Genomic DNA, 13829 nt, shown 5'->3' with positions numbered 1-13829 from the left:
TTTCACTTCATTTTGAATATATGTATTCATTCACTTATTCGTATCATAGTTCACAAATTATACAAGATACTTTTACATGTTTCTGCCATTTTCCGATGGCAAAAGAGATATTTAGATCCCTACTATACAATTTTCTTCTTTGTTTTCGGTGTTCTCTATACATCCCTCGATGTCCTAGAATTCTCTAAGCTGGCTTGAACTCAGAAGATCCTCCTGACTCTTGAATGCGGGAATTAAGGTATGTGCTACTATGCCCAGCTCCTTCTTGTATTAATTTATTTATTGAGACAGTGTCTCACTGTGTAGATCAGGCTGGCCTTGGATTCAGATATCCACCAGCCTCTTGCTCAAAGGTATGGGACACCATGTCTGGCCATTTTCTCCCCTTTGAAGAATAAAATGAACTAAAGCCCAAATAAAAAGCAACATCCCTTAATACCAGTGCCAACAGATTATGTAGGTCATAGCATCTGGCCCAGTTTAGCAGCCCACAATTCTTAACTTCCAACATCTGACTTTCTCTGTGCAGTACAACACAAGTAAAAACCACCAACAGTATCTGCAGTTACCAAAACAAAACAAAACAGTAATGACAACAATAAAATGTTCTTTAGGAAATGTCCAAATTAGCTGTGCTCTGAAATGTCCTACATAGCAGAACAGGTTGTTATGTAGTCACAGGCCTCTCCTTTAAAGATATTTCCCATGCAAAGGGATTCAAAGTTATATTTCACAATAACTGGTATGGTAAAAAACAAATTAACAAACAAACAAAACCCCTCAAAACCAGATGAGGAGGAACAAGGTGAAGGTGGCCAGGGTATATATTTTTGGAACACTCACAAATATACAAATACTCAGGAAGCTTTTGGGTTTTTTTCCCGTTTCTCTGTGTAACAGCTCTGGCTATCCTGAAACTCACAAAGACCTGCTTGCCTCTGCCTCTGGGGTGTTGGGACTAAAGGAGTGCACCACCACCACCACCTGGCTTGGTTTGGTTTTTGAGATGGGGTCTCTTTGTATATCCTTGCTGTCCTGGAGTCAGCTATGTACACCAGGCAAACCTCTAACTTACAGAGACACTCCTGCCTCTACCTTCTGTCAAGATAATTTTTTCTCCCTTTTTTGGCCAGGATGGTGTAAAGGATGGATTCAAAGGGCCTTTCTTTCATCTTTGTAATGGATTTTGGGTTCTATTTGGACTCTTATTTAATCCCAGCAGAGGAAGACAGGTGGATCTTTTGTGAACTCTAGGCTAGCCTGGTCAACATGGTGAGTTCCAGTACAACTAGAGTTACATACTAGAGACATCCTGTCTCAAGGAGGAGGGGATATGGGGAGACTATTTAGGTTGGACACAGGAGGGTCAGGAGGTTAAGGATAGCTTGATCTACCATTAGACTGTCTCAAAAAAATATTTTTTGTTAACTTATTAAAATCTGATCAATGTGCCTTCTCAAGCTAAAGACAAAAATAATTTCTAAAATACTCAGCAGGTATCTGGATATCTCTGCTGTTTCAATACTTTTCTGTCTGGTTTATTGAGACAGTCTTTCTACATAGCCCTAGCTGCCCTAGAACTCATTATGTAGACCAGGCTGGTTTCCAACTCAAAAATCTACCTTATCTGCTTCTCACGTGCTGGGATTAAAGGTATGCACTACCACGTGCAGCACCATGCACTTTTCACTAGTAGTTGAAGTTTATTTAGCTAGTCACTTGGCAATCCAGTTTCAGAGTGCTTCTCAGCTTCCCTTGTAGCTAGTGAAGGTCTCTCTAATGTAATATGACAATAAAGGAGAGTCTATCTTGCTCATTACCTGCCTGGCTTTCCTCTTCTCCCTTCCACTCCTTTCAGTGGATTAAGATTTAGTCAAAGTGGTAACTGCCTTGATAGAACTTGGGAGAAAGAGAAATAAGAAATCAAAAGGAGTCTTCATCTCTGAACTACTAGGAGATACCAGAGAGTCCTAATCTAATTAATTCATTACAATTTGGGCTCCCTATTATGCTAGTTCAACAAATATTAACAGAATAAAGGCCAAGTATTACTCCCATGCCTTTAATCCTGACATTCAGAAGGTAAAGGCAGGTAAAAAATCTCTAAATCCAAGGCCAGTCTGGTGTACAATCCAGTCACAGACCAGGCATTTCCATGGTGAGAACACATCTCAAAGCAGACACTAAGCTCAACACCACAACGGCATCACAGAATATGGAGGTTTATTTATTTTTAAATTACTTTTAGGGTCTATGTAACTCTGGCTGCCCTGGAACTTGCTATGTCAAGGAAGCTGACCTTGAACTCACAGGGACCAACCTGCCTCTGGCTCCAAAGTGCTAGGATTAAAGTTCTGCATTAAGTAGGTGTCTTAAGTAGATAATCAGCCTAAGCTTTTTCAACATTTTAAACTTTCATCCCTTCTTTTATTGTTCTTTTCTATTGTTTGAGACAGGGTCTCCTACAACCCTGGGCAGCCTCAAGCTTGCTATGCATGCAACTGATCCTTCTCCCCCTACCTTCCAGTGCCTTTTAAAAATATTTTTTGAGAAATGGTTTGGCTCTGTTGTTTAGTCTCTATTTTTTTTTTCCTTTAAAGATTTATATGTAAGTACACTGTAGCTGTCTTCAGACATACCAAAGGAGGTAATCAGATCCCATTATAGATGGTTGTGAGTCACCATGTAGTTGCTGGGATTTGAACTCAGGACCTCTGGAAGAGCAGAGCATGCTCTTAACCACTGAACCATCTCTCCCACCCTAGTCTCTAATTCTTTTTTTTTTAATTTTTATTTATTTTACGTATGTGAGTACACTGTAGAGTGAGTACACTGTAGCTGTCTTCAGACACACCAGAAAAAAGCTTCGGATCCCATTACAGATGGTTGTGAGCCACCATGTGGTTGCTGGGAATTGAACTCAGGACCTCTGGAAGAGCAGTCGAAGCTCTTTACCACTGAGCCATCTCTCCAGCCCGTTATGAATATTCTTAAGGGATGGATGTGTACAGGGATTTGTATGTTAGGTGGGAAATTATACCTTATCAATTGGATCAGAGGCTATTGTGTTGTATTCTTTCATATGGTGATTTAAGTTTAAGAGAGTTTGTGGTGGTGGAGACAATGGGCTGCCATGGAATTGAGATGTATATTTCTGGCATGGTGAAGCCTGCCTTGGGAACTAGATGGGTAGAGAGATTGCTGATGGCTCAGAGAGGAGACATTGGCAGTGTGATATGGGATTGGAACAGAGCAGGTGAGAAGCTTTGCTGACTGAGATGAAGATGTCTACCAAATATCTTATCTTGGGGCACTACGGTGCTGGATCTAGTGTGTGGGGGGAAAAGACAGCATTTTTTTTTCTTTTTTCTTTTTTTCGGAGCTGGGGACCGAACCCAGGGCCTTGCGCTTGCTAGGCAAGTGCTCTACCACTGAGCTAAATCCCCAACCCCCTTTTTTTATATATATATAATTTTACAACAACATACTGGCTGCTTACTCTTCTAGAGGTCCTATGTTCAATTCCCAGTAACTGTATGACGGCTCGCAACTATCTACACTGGGATGTGATGCCTTCTGGCATGCAGGCATACATGCAGACAGAGTACTCATATACATAAAAATAAACAGACAAAACCTTAAAAACTCTACAAAATCCTGACCTCTATAAGGCTTTCAACTATAAAATACACTGAAAATATGCACAAGGACCAGAAGATAACCTTCACTTTTTACACTAGGTCTAATACTAGATAAAGAAAAAGTGCAACATTATTTTTTTTTCACAACTAATTAAGGGAGATGTAATACTAATACTAATGGTTAAGATTTCATTCTAGGGTTAGAGAGATGACTCAGTGGTTAAGAGCATTGACTGCTCTTTCAGAGGTCCTGAGTTCAATTCCTAGCAACCACATGGCGACTCACAACCATCTGTAATGGGATCTGACTGTGACAGTGTACTCGGATATATTAAATAAATAAATAAATAGACTTCATTCTGACCTGGCTAGTGGCATATACCTTTAATCCCAGCTCACAGGAGGCAAAGGCAAGTAGATCTCTAAGTCAGAGGCCAGCCTGATCTACATAGTGAGCTAAAGCTACATGGTAAGACCCTGTGCCCCGCAAAAAGATGCCATTCTGTTCTTAGGAGGCAAAAGGTAGGAAGATTGAGAGTTGAAAGTCAGAGCCAGGCATGGTGGCACATGCCTTTAATTCCAGAACTCAGGAAGCAGAGGCAGGCAGATCCCTGAGTTCCAGGCCGGCCTGGTCTACAGAATGGGTTCAAGGCCAGTCAAAGCTACCCAGAGAAACCCTGTCTCAAAAACAAAAACACAAGTCAGTTTGGACCATTCAGGCAGAGGCAGGGGGATCTCTGTGAGTTCGAGTCCAGCTTGGTCTACAGAGTGAGTTCCAGGACAGTCAGGGCTACACAGAGAAACCCTGTCTTGAAAAGCAAACTAAACAACCAACTGCCCATTCTACAAAGAGGAAATCTGAGACTATGCTACATGATACATGGTACTACTATACTACATGAAATAACATTAAAGTATTGGCTTGTACCCTTGCCTATCAAGGAAAACTGAAATTTGAAAAGTAATTCCTTTTTTTTTTCAATTTGGGTTAAGGCATGGAACTCAGAAGCTTCCATAAACTCTTGCTATGAGTTTTAGGAGCCTCTTGCATGCTAGGTGAGCCCCATCCCTAACCCCAAAGAAGAGTCAGTCTATCTTTAACTGATCTCATTTACTGCTAGCCCAAAATTACTCTTGTAGCTAAATGTATAAATCATATAATTCATTCTACTCCACGCACTCCTTTGCCAGCTCCTTAGCAAGACCCGTCTCTATTAATCTACTTTCCATTAATCACCATCATTTACACTCCTGGATCTTCTCTGTGCTTAATCTGGATAAATCAGCATCTCAAGCAACAAGCAACAAAACGAAACATTAGCTTCCACATTCCCATCTCTACCTAATTCTTTCACAGCTTAACATTTTTTTAAAAAAGCCTGAATCTGTGTGTTTAGCACCTGTGTGGTAAAAGTGCAGGTTGTGGATCCTGGGAACCCAACCCAGGTCCTCTGGAAGAGCAAGTGCTCTTAACCACTGAGCAATTTTTCCAGCCCAGAGTTTAGCATTTGAATGAGTTTGGTCTCTGTTCTGTGTTCTTACCATTCTGCTAACTATACACACATACATTTTTTTTAAACCAACATAACTAGTGATAAACATCATTAATGACAAATTGTTGATCTACACATGGGAAGAACATAGGGTTAAACGCTAGAACTGGAACTCACTATGGAGACCGAGCAGACCTTGAACTCTCAGAGATCCATCAATCTAACTCTGCCTGCTGAGTGCTGGCTGGAATTAAAGATACAAACCAACCACTCCCAACACTAAATTATTTAAAGTCCTCTAGCTATAATTCTGTAGAGTTTTCCATACTGTGATTTCTGTTAACTTGACACAAACTAGAATTATTTTTTTTTCAATTGGGAAAATGCTACCAAAAATCAAGGTGCAGGCAAACATGTAGGGCATCTTCATGATTAGTGATTGAAATGGAAGGGGCCAGTCAATTGCGGGTGGAGTCACCCTTGGGCTGGTGGTCCTAGATTCTATAAGAGAACAAGCTGAGAAAGCCACAGAGAGCAAACCAGCAAGCAGCACCCCTCCATGGCCTCTGCATCATTTCCTGCCTCCAGGTTCTGTCCCTGCTTTAGTTCCTCCTAGTTCTAACCGCTTCTGGTGATGAACTGTTATATGAAATTCTGAGTGAGATAAACCGTTTCTTCCCCAAGTTGCTTTGGTTATGGTGTTTCATCATAGCAATTGTAACACTGACTAAGGCACACATCCTCCTCTAGTTAACACTTCTGTCTCTATCACAATTAGACAGGAATTATGGGACAACAGAGTAGTCCTAGCTTTTGAAAGAAGCCAGAAATCCAGGGTTCTAAGGTTTTTTTCTGATAATCAAGAGACCTCAAACTCCTAAAACACTGGGGCTGGAGAGAAGGCTCGGGAGTATAGACCATTCTTGCAATGGAGCAACAGGCTCCATTTCCAGTACCATGTGGTAGTGCAAAGCCACCTGTAATGACAATTCCAGGGGACACAATGCCCTCTTTTGTTTTCTAAAGATAACCATACAGATGTGGTGTACACATAGCAAGATCAAAAAATAGGATTTTGTAAAAATCCTCAAATCCTGAGTATTAATCATGCCATCTAAGGCCTTTTCTACATATATGTTAATAGCACTGACACTGTCTATAATTCTAGTTACAGAAGGAGTGCACTTTTCTGGCCTTCAAGGGCACACATGGCAAACATGTGGTACACAGAAATACATGCAGGCAAAATACTCATATGCATAAAAGAGAACAATCTGAAAATCAAATGCAAATGCCATTTAGGTCATTGGAATCTTTCTATCACATGCTTCCCCTCTCCCCAGCACTGAGGATTGAACAGGACTTCTCTACGTGCTAGACAAGCACTGCAATAATTTTCTTTTTTGGGTGGGGCTTAGTAGTGTATGCCTTTGATCCCAGTATTAGGAGGTGGAGGCAGAAGCAGATCTCTTGAGTTCAAGGACAGTTTGATCTAAATAGCAAGTTTCAGGCCACCTAAGGCTACATGGGAAGACTGTCCTAGAAGAAGAAAGAGTGCAGGAGATGACAACAAACAAAACCTAACTCTGAGACATTTTCATTATGCTTCCCAGAGGGTCCTTGAATTTGAGAATCTCTTATTCAGCCTCCTCAGTAGGTACCTGGGAATATGGGTACTCACCACGATGCTATCCCACATTCTTTGAGTGTCTTTAACAGAACTGGAAAAAGGAGCTGATCTAATAGTGAGGGAAGACTGTTTCTAGACAGCACTGAGGTTGAGGCCAAAGGTCTCGGTACTATTTCACAGAAACTATGCTGTTATTATGGCTTTGGAATTCTTCCAAGTAGAGCCACAGATGAACTACAGTAGGACAAATGTGGGTCTAAAGGCAGACCAAGGATAAATATTCTAGGTTATCTCCAAAAACTGGACACAATTTCCTGTTTTATTTCTATTCCATATAGTCTTGTATCTAACTTAGGAGTATTTGATCAGAACTGTATAGACTTAATACTCTAGCAACTAAACTTGTATGTGGGTATGCATGTGTGTGCACGTGTGTGTGTGCACGTGTGCATGCGAACCCACATCTATGTGCTCATGCCACAGTGCATTCATGGAGGGAGGTTAGTGAACAACTCAAGGGAGTCAGTTCTCTTCTTCCACATGAGTCCTAGGGGCTAAACTCAGGCTAGGCCAGAGACCGGTATCTTTACCCACTGAGTTATTTCACCAGCCTAGCAAACAAACTTACACAGTACATGAGCCATAAATAAGGTTTATATGTACTGGTAAGTCTCCTTTGTTCTAACAAATCTATTTAAACACTTGCCTCTCATTAAAACTAAACTCTCGGTGGTAGTGGCACATATCTTTAATCCCAGCGTTCAGGAGGCAGAGGCAGGTGATTTCTGAGTTCCAGGTCAGTCTGGTGTACAGAGAGTAGTTCTAGAACATCCAGGGCAGAGAGAATCCCTGTCAAAACAAAACAAAAACAAAAAACCCTAGAACTAAATTGTGCAGATCAGGTGTGGGAGCCTTAGTGTAAGAGTGAAAGTGCACCTACAAAGACAAAGACATTAAGGGCCTACCAAGAAGATGCCTGTGCATACCCCTCCTTTGTAGCACATGCAAATCCAGCCATGGCATGCAAATACCAGACTAGTGTACAAGAACAATGACACATTTCAATCAACACTCACCCTCTAGATTCGCCAGAAAGGAACTGGACATGAGAACTCACTGTGATTAGGCCATTTCTCTGTTGAACCTGATGGCTGGTGTTCCAAGTCAGACATAAACTGGTCTGTGTCAAAGAAGACAACATCACTACTGAATGGAACAAACCAGAGGGTGAACTTAATCCACTGCCCAGTACTGTTTTCTGTTTTGTTTCCTAAGTAAGAGGAATTAAATTCTCTTTTCCTTGTCAATTACTGTTACATATAATGGCTCCCCACATTTACTAGACAATCTAATACTGGAGTCCAGATAGTTTAGGTAATGGATGATTTCTTTTGTTGTTCTTTTTTCCAGACAGGCTTTCACTGTGTAGCCCTGGCTGTCCTAGAACTTGGAGATTGACTTGGATCTGCCTCTTGAGTGCTCAGATTAAAGGCATTTGCCACCACTGCCAGGCATAATAGATGATTTTTAATTAAAAAGGTAATGTTTTTAAATGAGTTATAATTTTATGGCTTTAAGAATGTAAATTCAGTTTTAAATATCATAGCAGATAAGAAGTTCACAAGATAAGAAGTTTCTCTGACCTATAAGAATGATTCTAGGGACTGGAGATAGTTTGGTGGTTAAGAGCTCATCCTGAGTTCAAATCCTAGCAACCATCTATAATGAGATCTGATGCCTCTTCTGCTGTTTCTGAAGACAGCAACAGTGTACTTATATATAATAAATAAATCTTAAAAAAAAAAAAAAGAACGATTCCAGGCCTTTACTGTATAAATTCAAACACAAGAATTCAACTTTTGAAGGAAAGGATCTGTATGCAGCATCCATAAACATTAATTAATACCCTTATCTTGAGCAAACATAAGATGAGCCAATTTGTAGTAATTTACTCTCTTAAGGGAGTTAAAAACAAAACAAACCCCAGAAACTCTGTAATTTTTTTTACTGCCTCAAGTTTTTTTTTTTCTTTCTTTCTTTTTTTTTTTTGTTGTTGTTCTATTTTTTTTTTTTTTTCCTGGAGCTGGGGACCGAACCCAGGGCCTTGCGCTTCCTAGGTAAGCGCTCTACCACTGAGCTAAATCCCCAGCCCCTCTTTTTTTTTTTTTTTTTTTTTAAGAGATCAATTAAAAGTACCCTGAGAGTGCCCGACCTTGTTGTAAAAGTAATCCTCCAAAATGGACTTCAAAGTGGGATGTGTGACTGTGGGTAAATCAACATATCCATTAGAAGTAGAGGAACAAGCGAAGAGGTCAGCAGACACTGAGGCCTTTTGGGACTTGGCTAAATTGGCATTACTTCAAGATTGTGCTTTGCAGAAAGCAGCAGTCTTCCAAACATCCTTCTAATTCCTCGAAGCAGTGTTTATAGTAAACAAACTTCAGGACTGAAAAGATGGCTCATCAGTCATAAGCACACTGCTCTAGGGAAGGACACAAATTTGATTCTCATATCCTATCAGGCCTGAAACTCCAGGGGTTGGGGATTTGGCTCAGTGGTAGAGCGCTTACCTAGGAAGCGCAAGGTCCTGGGTTCGGTCCCCAGCCCCGGAAAAAAAAGAAAACAAACAAACAAACAAACAAACAAAAAACTCCACTTCCAGGGACCTAGACTCCAAGGGCACCTGTACACTCCCATGTACAAATACCCACCCACACACTCACCAACACATAAGTACAAATAAATCTTGATCAAATAAGAGTGATTTTCACTCACCTTCCCTACTTAAAAAAAAAAAAAAAAAAAAAAATCAAAGAGAACAGAGTACTTCCTAACTCACTGCAAGGCATTACTCAGGATCAAAATCAGACAGACACTGTAAGAGGGTTGGGTGTGACTCAGTGGTAGACAACTGCCTCGCGCACACACACACACAGTCTTGGGATCCACCTGCAGCACTACAAAACAAATAAGAAAACTATAGAATCCCCTTTAGTAACAACACTTACTAAGTGAAAGCAGAAAGATCAGGAGTTCAAATCCAGCCCCAGCTATATAGCTATTTCAAGGACAGTCCTATGGTAAAGAGCACCTGTCACTCTTGCAAAGGAACACCTGCAACTCCAGGTTGAAAGCATCTTAAACCCTCTTCTGATTTCCACTGGCACCAACAGGAAAATATTCACCATAGCTGTTCCCCTACAGAGATCGCTCCTACTGAGATTATTAGCTAAACCCAGCTTGACAATTCAGCTGTGTACCAGAACACTGACTCTTTGCTCAATAGTACACAATAAAATGCTGAGTTTCTGGAGTACTAAGGTTTCTCTATCAGAGAGCTCAAGTCCACCCAACCCCAGCTTTCCTGTGTGTTCATGTTTGCCACTTCTTCACTCCTCTACTGCCCCAGCCACGTCAATTCCCTAGATTGTGCAAGGACCCAATAAAGTGGCACCAGGATGGGGTCCTGATCAGGAACATGAACATGGACACACAACTACAGGAAATTCTTACTGGTTACACAGAAGAATGCTGTTGTAAGAAGCATGCTTACATAGGCAATGGAATAAACACAGGGAAGAAATAAAAATAAAGGAACAAATAAAGGAATAGAGGGGAGCACATTTCAATTAGGTATAAAACACTGGGACAGCAGACTAACAAGTGGCATCTATAGCTAGGAGCTATATGTCAGTACACCAGGAGGTTTGGGGAAACCTCAGAAGTAGAATGGCAGCACTGTAGCTTCATCAGTTTTTAGATTATGTTCAAGAGACATGGCCTTGGTTTCCTGAAGAAAAAGACAATGTTTGGCTACTTCAGGAAGAAATGGGAGGGTTTGCGGAGTAAGAGAATGTTCCCATTTTTGCTTTGGGTTTAGCTGCTTTACATTAAGAAAAAACAACAACAAACAAAAACAGAAAAGAAAACAAAAAAACAAGCAGCACTGCAGGCTACAAAAGCACATAGTGGTAGAGCTGTGGGTGGACTTGTGGGCTACATGAGTTGGCCTTTCAGTGGCCTAACTCTCCAGTGCCTAGAGATGATCTCAGCATGACAGTGGCTGCTGTACATTGGCGGGCAGGAAGGTAGCCAAAAGCAGGGAGAGGGAAAGCACAGCCGGAAGAGACATGTAGCCAAAGGGGAAAAATCTTGACAACTTTAAATGCTACCCTGTTTTGTGTCTGGTATCTATGCAAGTTAGGAGAGTTACTGATCCTATGCTTTTTCATCCAGTGGCCTAGTTACATCCTCTCAAACCTGCTTATAACGAGTCCCTCTGTCTCTGAAGGTATTGCTCAAACCACACAAAGTTCCAAGGAGTTCAGTTCAACTACTTGGGATGGGCCAAAACCCTGAAAATTAGATAACTGAGAATTAGTTGGGATTTACCTAATGTGTACTTGATTCACTGTAACAGATGAGGCCAATTATGTTGGCATATCTTACAAAAGCAAAAGGCTTTTTTTTCCAGATTGGTTTCTCCTGATAATATTGCAAAAATTATCCTTAACAACTTTGATATCTCAATTCCTCACACTTGTTAAAACACTCTTTTTGGATTTTTCTGAGGGAGGGCAAACTCATAACTCATAACAAGTTGAAGAATGTTACTGCTGAATGCTCAGGTGTAAATGAGGTATCTCTTCTTGAGATTGTGTGTGTGTGTGTGTGTGTGTGTGTGTGTGTGTGTGTGTGTGAGAGAGAGAGAGAGAGAGAGAGAGAGAGAGAGAGAGAGAGAGAGAGAGAGAGAGCGCGAGCTTGCCTGAACGTCTGTATGATCCATGCATGCAGTGCTCCAGGAGCCCAGAAGAGGGCATCAGATCCTTTCCACCTGAGTTGAACCTGGGTTCTCTGGAAGTGCTTTTATCTCTCCAGCCTTCTTCAACCACACAGGAAATGTTACCAAAGGTATAAGAACAAAAGAACCTGGGAGCTGGAGAGATGGCTCAGTGGTTAAGAGCACTGACTGCTCTTCCAGAGGTCCTGAGTTTAATTCCCAGCAACCACATAGTGGCTTACAACCATCTGTAATGGAATCTGATGCCCTCTTCTGGTGTGTCTGAAGACAACGACAGCACTCATATATATAAAATAAATAACTAAATCTAAATGATCACAACAAATGAAAAAAATCCATCTAATTTGAAAAGATACAAATTGTAAAATAGAATAGCATAGCTTTTAAGAAACTGACTTTTCTATCTTACCTAGAGCAGACTTTACAAACCTACTCTTATGTTTACAGAATCCAGAATCTCAAGAAATGAATTAAAGCTGTTTTAGAAACTACTTAAAACACATGCAAACGTATTTAAATTTTATACAAAGCTAGATTCAAATTCCAGTCATAATATTTGTAGTCACAGAACACTGTAAGTATGCTTAGCTCTCTGATCAATGAATGAATTGGTATAGACCAATAAGCCTAATAATTTACATTTTATATCCTGTTATGAAAAAGGTTCCAACTGGGGCTGGAGAGGTGGCTGTGTAGTTAATAGCACTGCCTACTTTTCCAGAGGACTGGGGTTCAATTCCGAGCACACATATAGCAGCTCACAATTATCTGTAGCCCCAGTTGCAAGGAATGGAATGTGAGGATACCAGGGACACACTGTGGTACACAGACACACATGCAGACAAAACAATGCACACATACAAAAGTTAATTTTTTGATTTGTTTTGTTTTTTGAGACAGAGTCTCAATGTGTAGTTCTGGTGTCCTAGAATGCACTATGTAGCCCAGACCTTTTTCAGACTCAGATCTGGCTGCCTCTGCCTCTCCAGCACTGTGATTAAAAATGTGCATGCCACTATATGCAGCATTTTCTTTTTTTAAAGAGAGGGTACAATTAAATTGTTTTTCTGGAGATACATAAACTCACTTGAAATAACAATAAATATTTCTTCACTGGATCTAGAAGTTAATTTTGCTTTCTTTTTCTTCTTTTTTTCCTCCTTGCTTGCTTCCTTTCTCCCTTTTAGACAAGGTCTTTTTATTGTATAGCCCCGCTGTCCTGTAACTCATTATATAATGAACCAGGCTGGCAGAGATCCTTCTGCCTCTTCCTCCCAAACGCTGGGATTGAGGGTGTGTACGATCACACCCAGCTGAAACTACCTTTTCTTACTGCATATTCCAGGGTGCTAGAATCTTAAGGTTCTGAATCTTTTGCTATATATTCCCAGACTACTTTTCTTTTTCATTTTTTTAAAAGATTTATTTATTTATCATATGCAAGTACACTGTCACTGTCTTCAGACACACCAGAAGAGGGCATCGGATCCCATTACAGATGGTTGTGAGCCACCATGTGGTTGCTGGGAATTGAACTCATGACCTCTGGAAGAGCAGCTGGTGCTCTTAACCACTGAGCCATCTCTCCAGCCCCCGCAGCATTCTTTATTAGTTCTTCCACCTTTAAAAGTCTTCATCATAAATATGTTTGAAGGCTGATGATACATCGTAGCCAACAGAGGTCCTAGTATTTCAGTTAAAGGAAAAGTTCAATATTATCTACCCTCCTATAACCCCTAGAACTCATAAATGGAGTAATTATATATATCATTGATGATATCCCCTCCTTATTGGCTACATATGGCTTCCTTTATTATATAAATATAAACACTGCTTTATTATTTAAATTTTAAATAAAACATATTAAATATTAAATAAATTAAATGAGTATTAAATAAACTATTAAGTACATATTAAATAATTACCTAGGGTCAGCAAGATGGCTTAGAAGGTACTAGCTACCAAACTTGAGTTTGATTCCTGAAACCCATATGGTTGAAAGAGAACTGACTTCTATAACTTATTCTCTGACCTCTACAATCATTTCCAGGGACTTTCCTGTCCATATACATATACACAAATACATAAAAATGTAGTAAATGCAAGAAATACCAGCGAACCTACTATCCAATAAATGCACCAAAACACTGACCTTTCTACTCATCCTCCACAATAGTCTTCTATACCCCTTGTGTTTATTACTCCTTTGCTTTTAAAAGACATCTGTTAACCCAGGCATTGTCACAGACATTTATAATTTCAGC

At 40.3% G+C, this 13829-nt stretch overlaps 1 protein-coding gene across 12 annotated transcripts in view; it reads right to left on the bottom strand.

Annotated features, from left to right (window-relative positions):
• The window catches only part of Nfatc3 (nuclear factor of activated T-cells 3), a 74529-nt gene that overhangs the window by 5422 nt on the left and 55278 nt on the right, over nucleotides 1-13829 (bottom strand). For 4 of the 12 annotated variants that reach the window (XM_063278127.1, XM_063278129.1, XM_063278128.1 and 1 more), the window contains one exon: nucleotides 7841-7970. The exons of 3 other annotated variants lie outside the window; for them this stretch is intronic. In XM_063278127.1, the coding sequence (XP_063134197.1) occupies nucleotides 7841-7970 (130 nt within the window). 12 annotated transcript variants of the gene reach the window in all.

This window comes from Rattus norvegicus, chromosome 19 (assembly GCF_036323735.1).
Source record: "Rattus norvegicus strain BN/NHsdMcwi chromosome 19, GRCr8, whole genome shotgun sequence".
Classification (NCBI taxonomy): Eukaryota; Metazoa; Chordata; class Mammalia; order Rodentia; family Muridae; genus Rattus; species Rattus norvegicus.
Note: the sequence above shows the minus strand (reverse complement) of the source record. Positions and strands in the feature narration are given on the sequence as shown.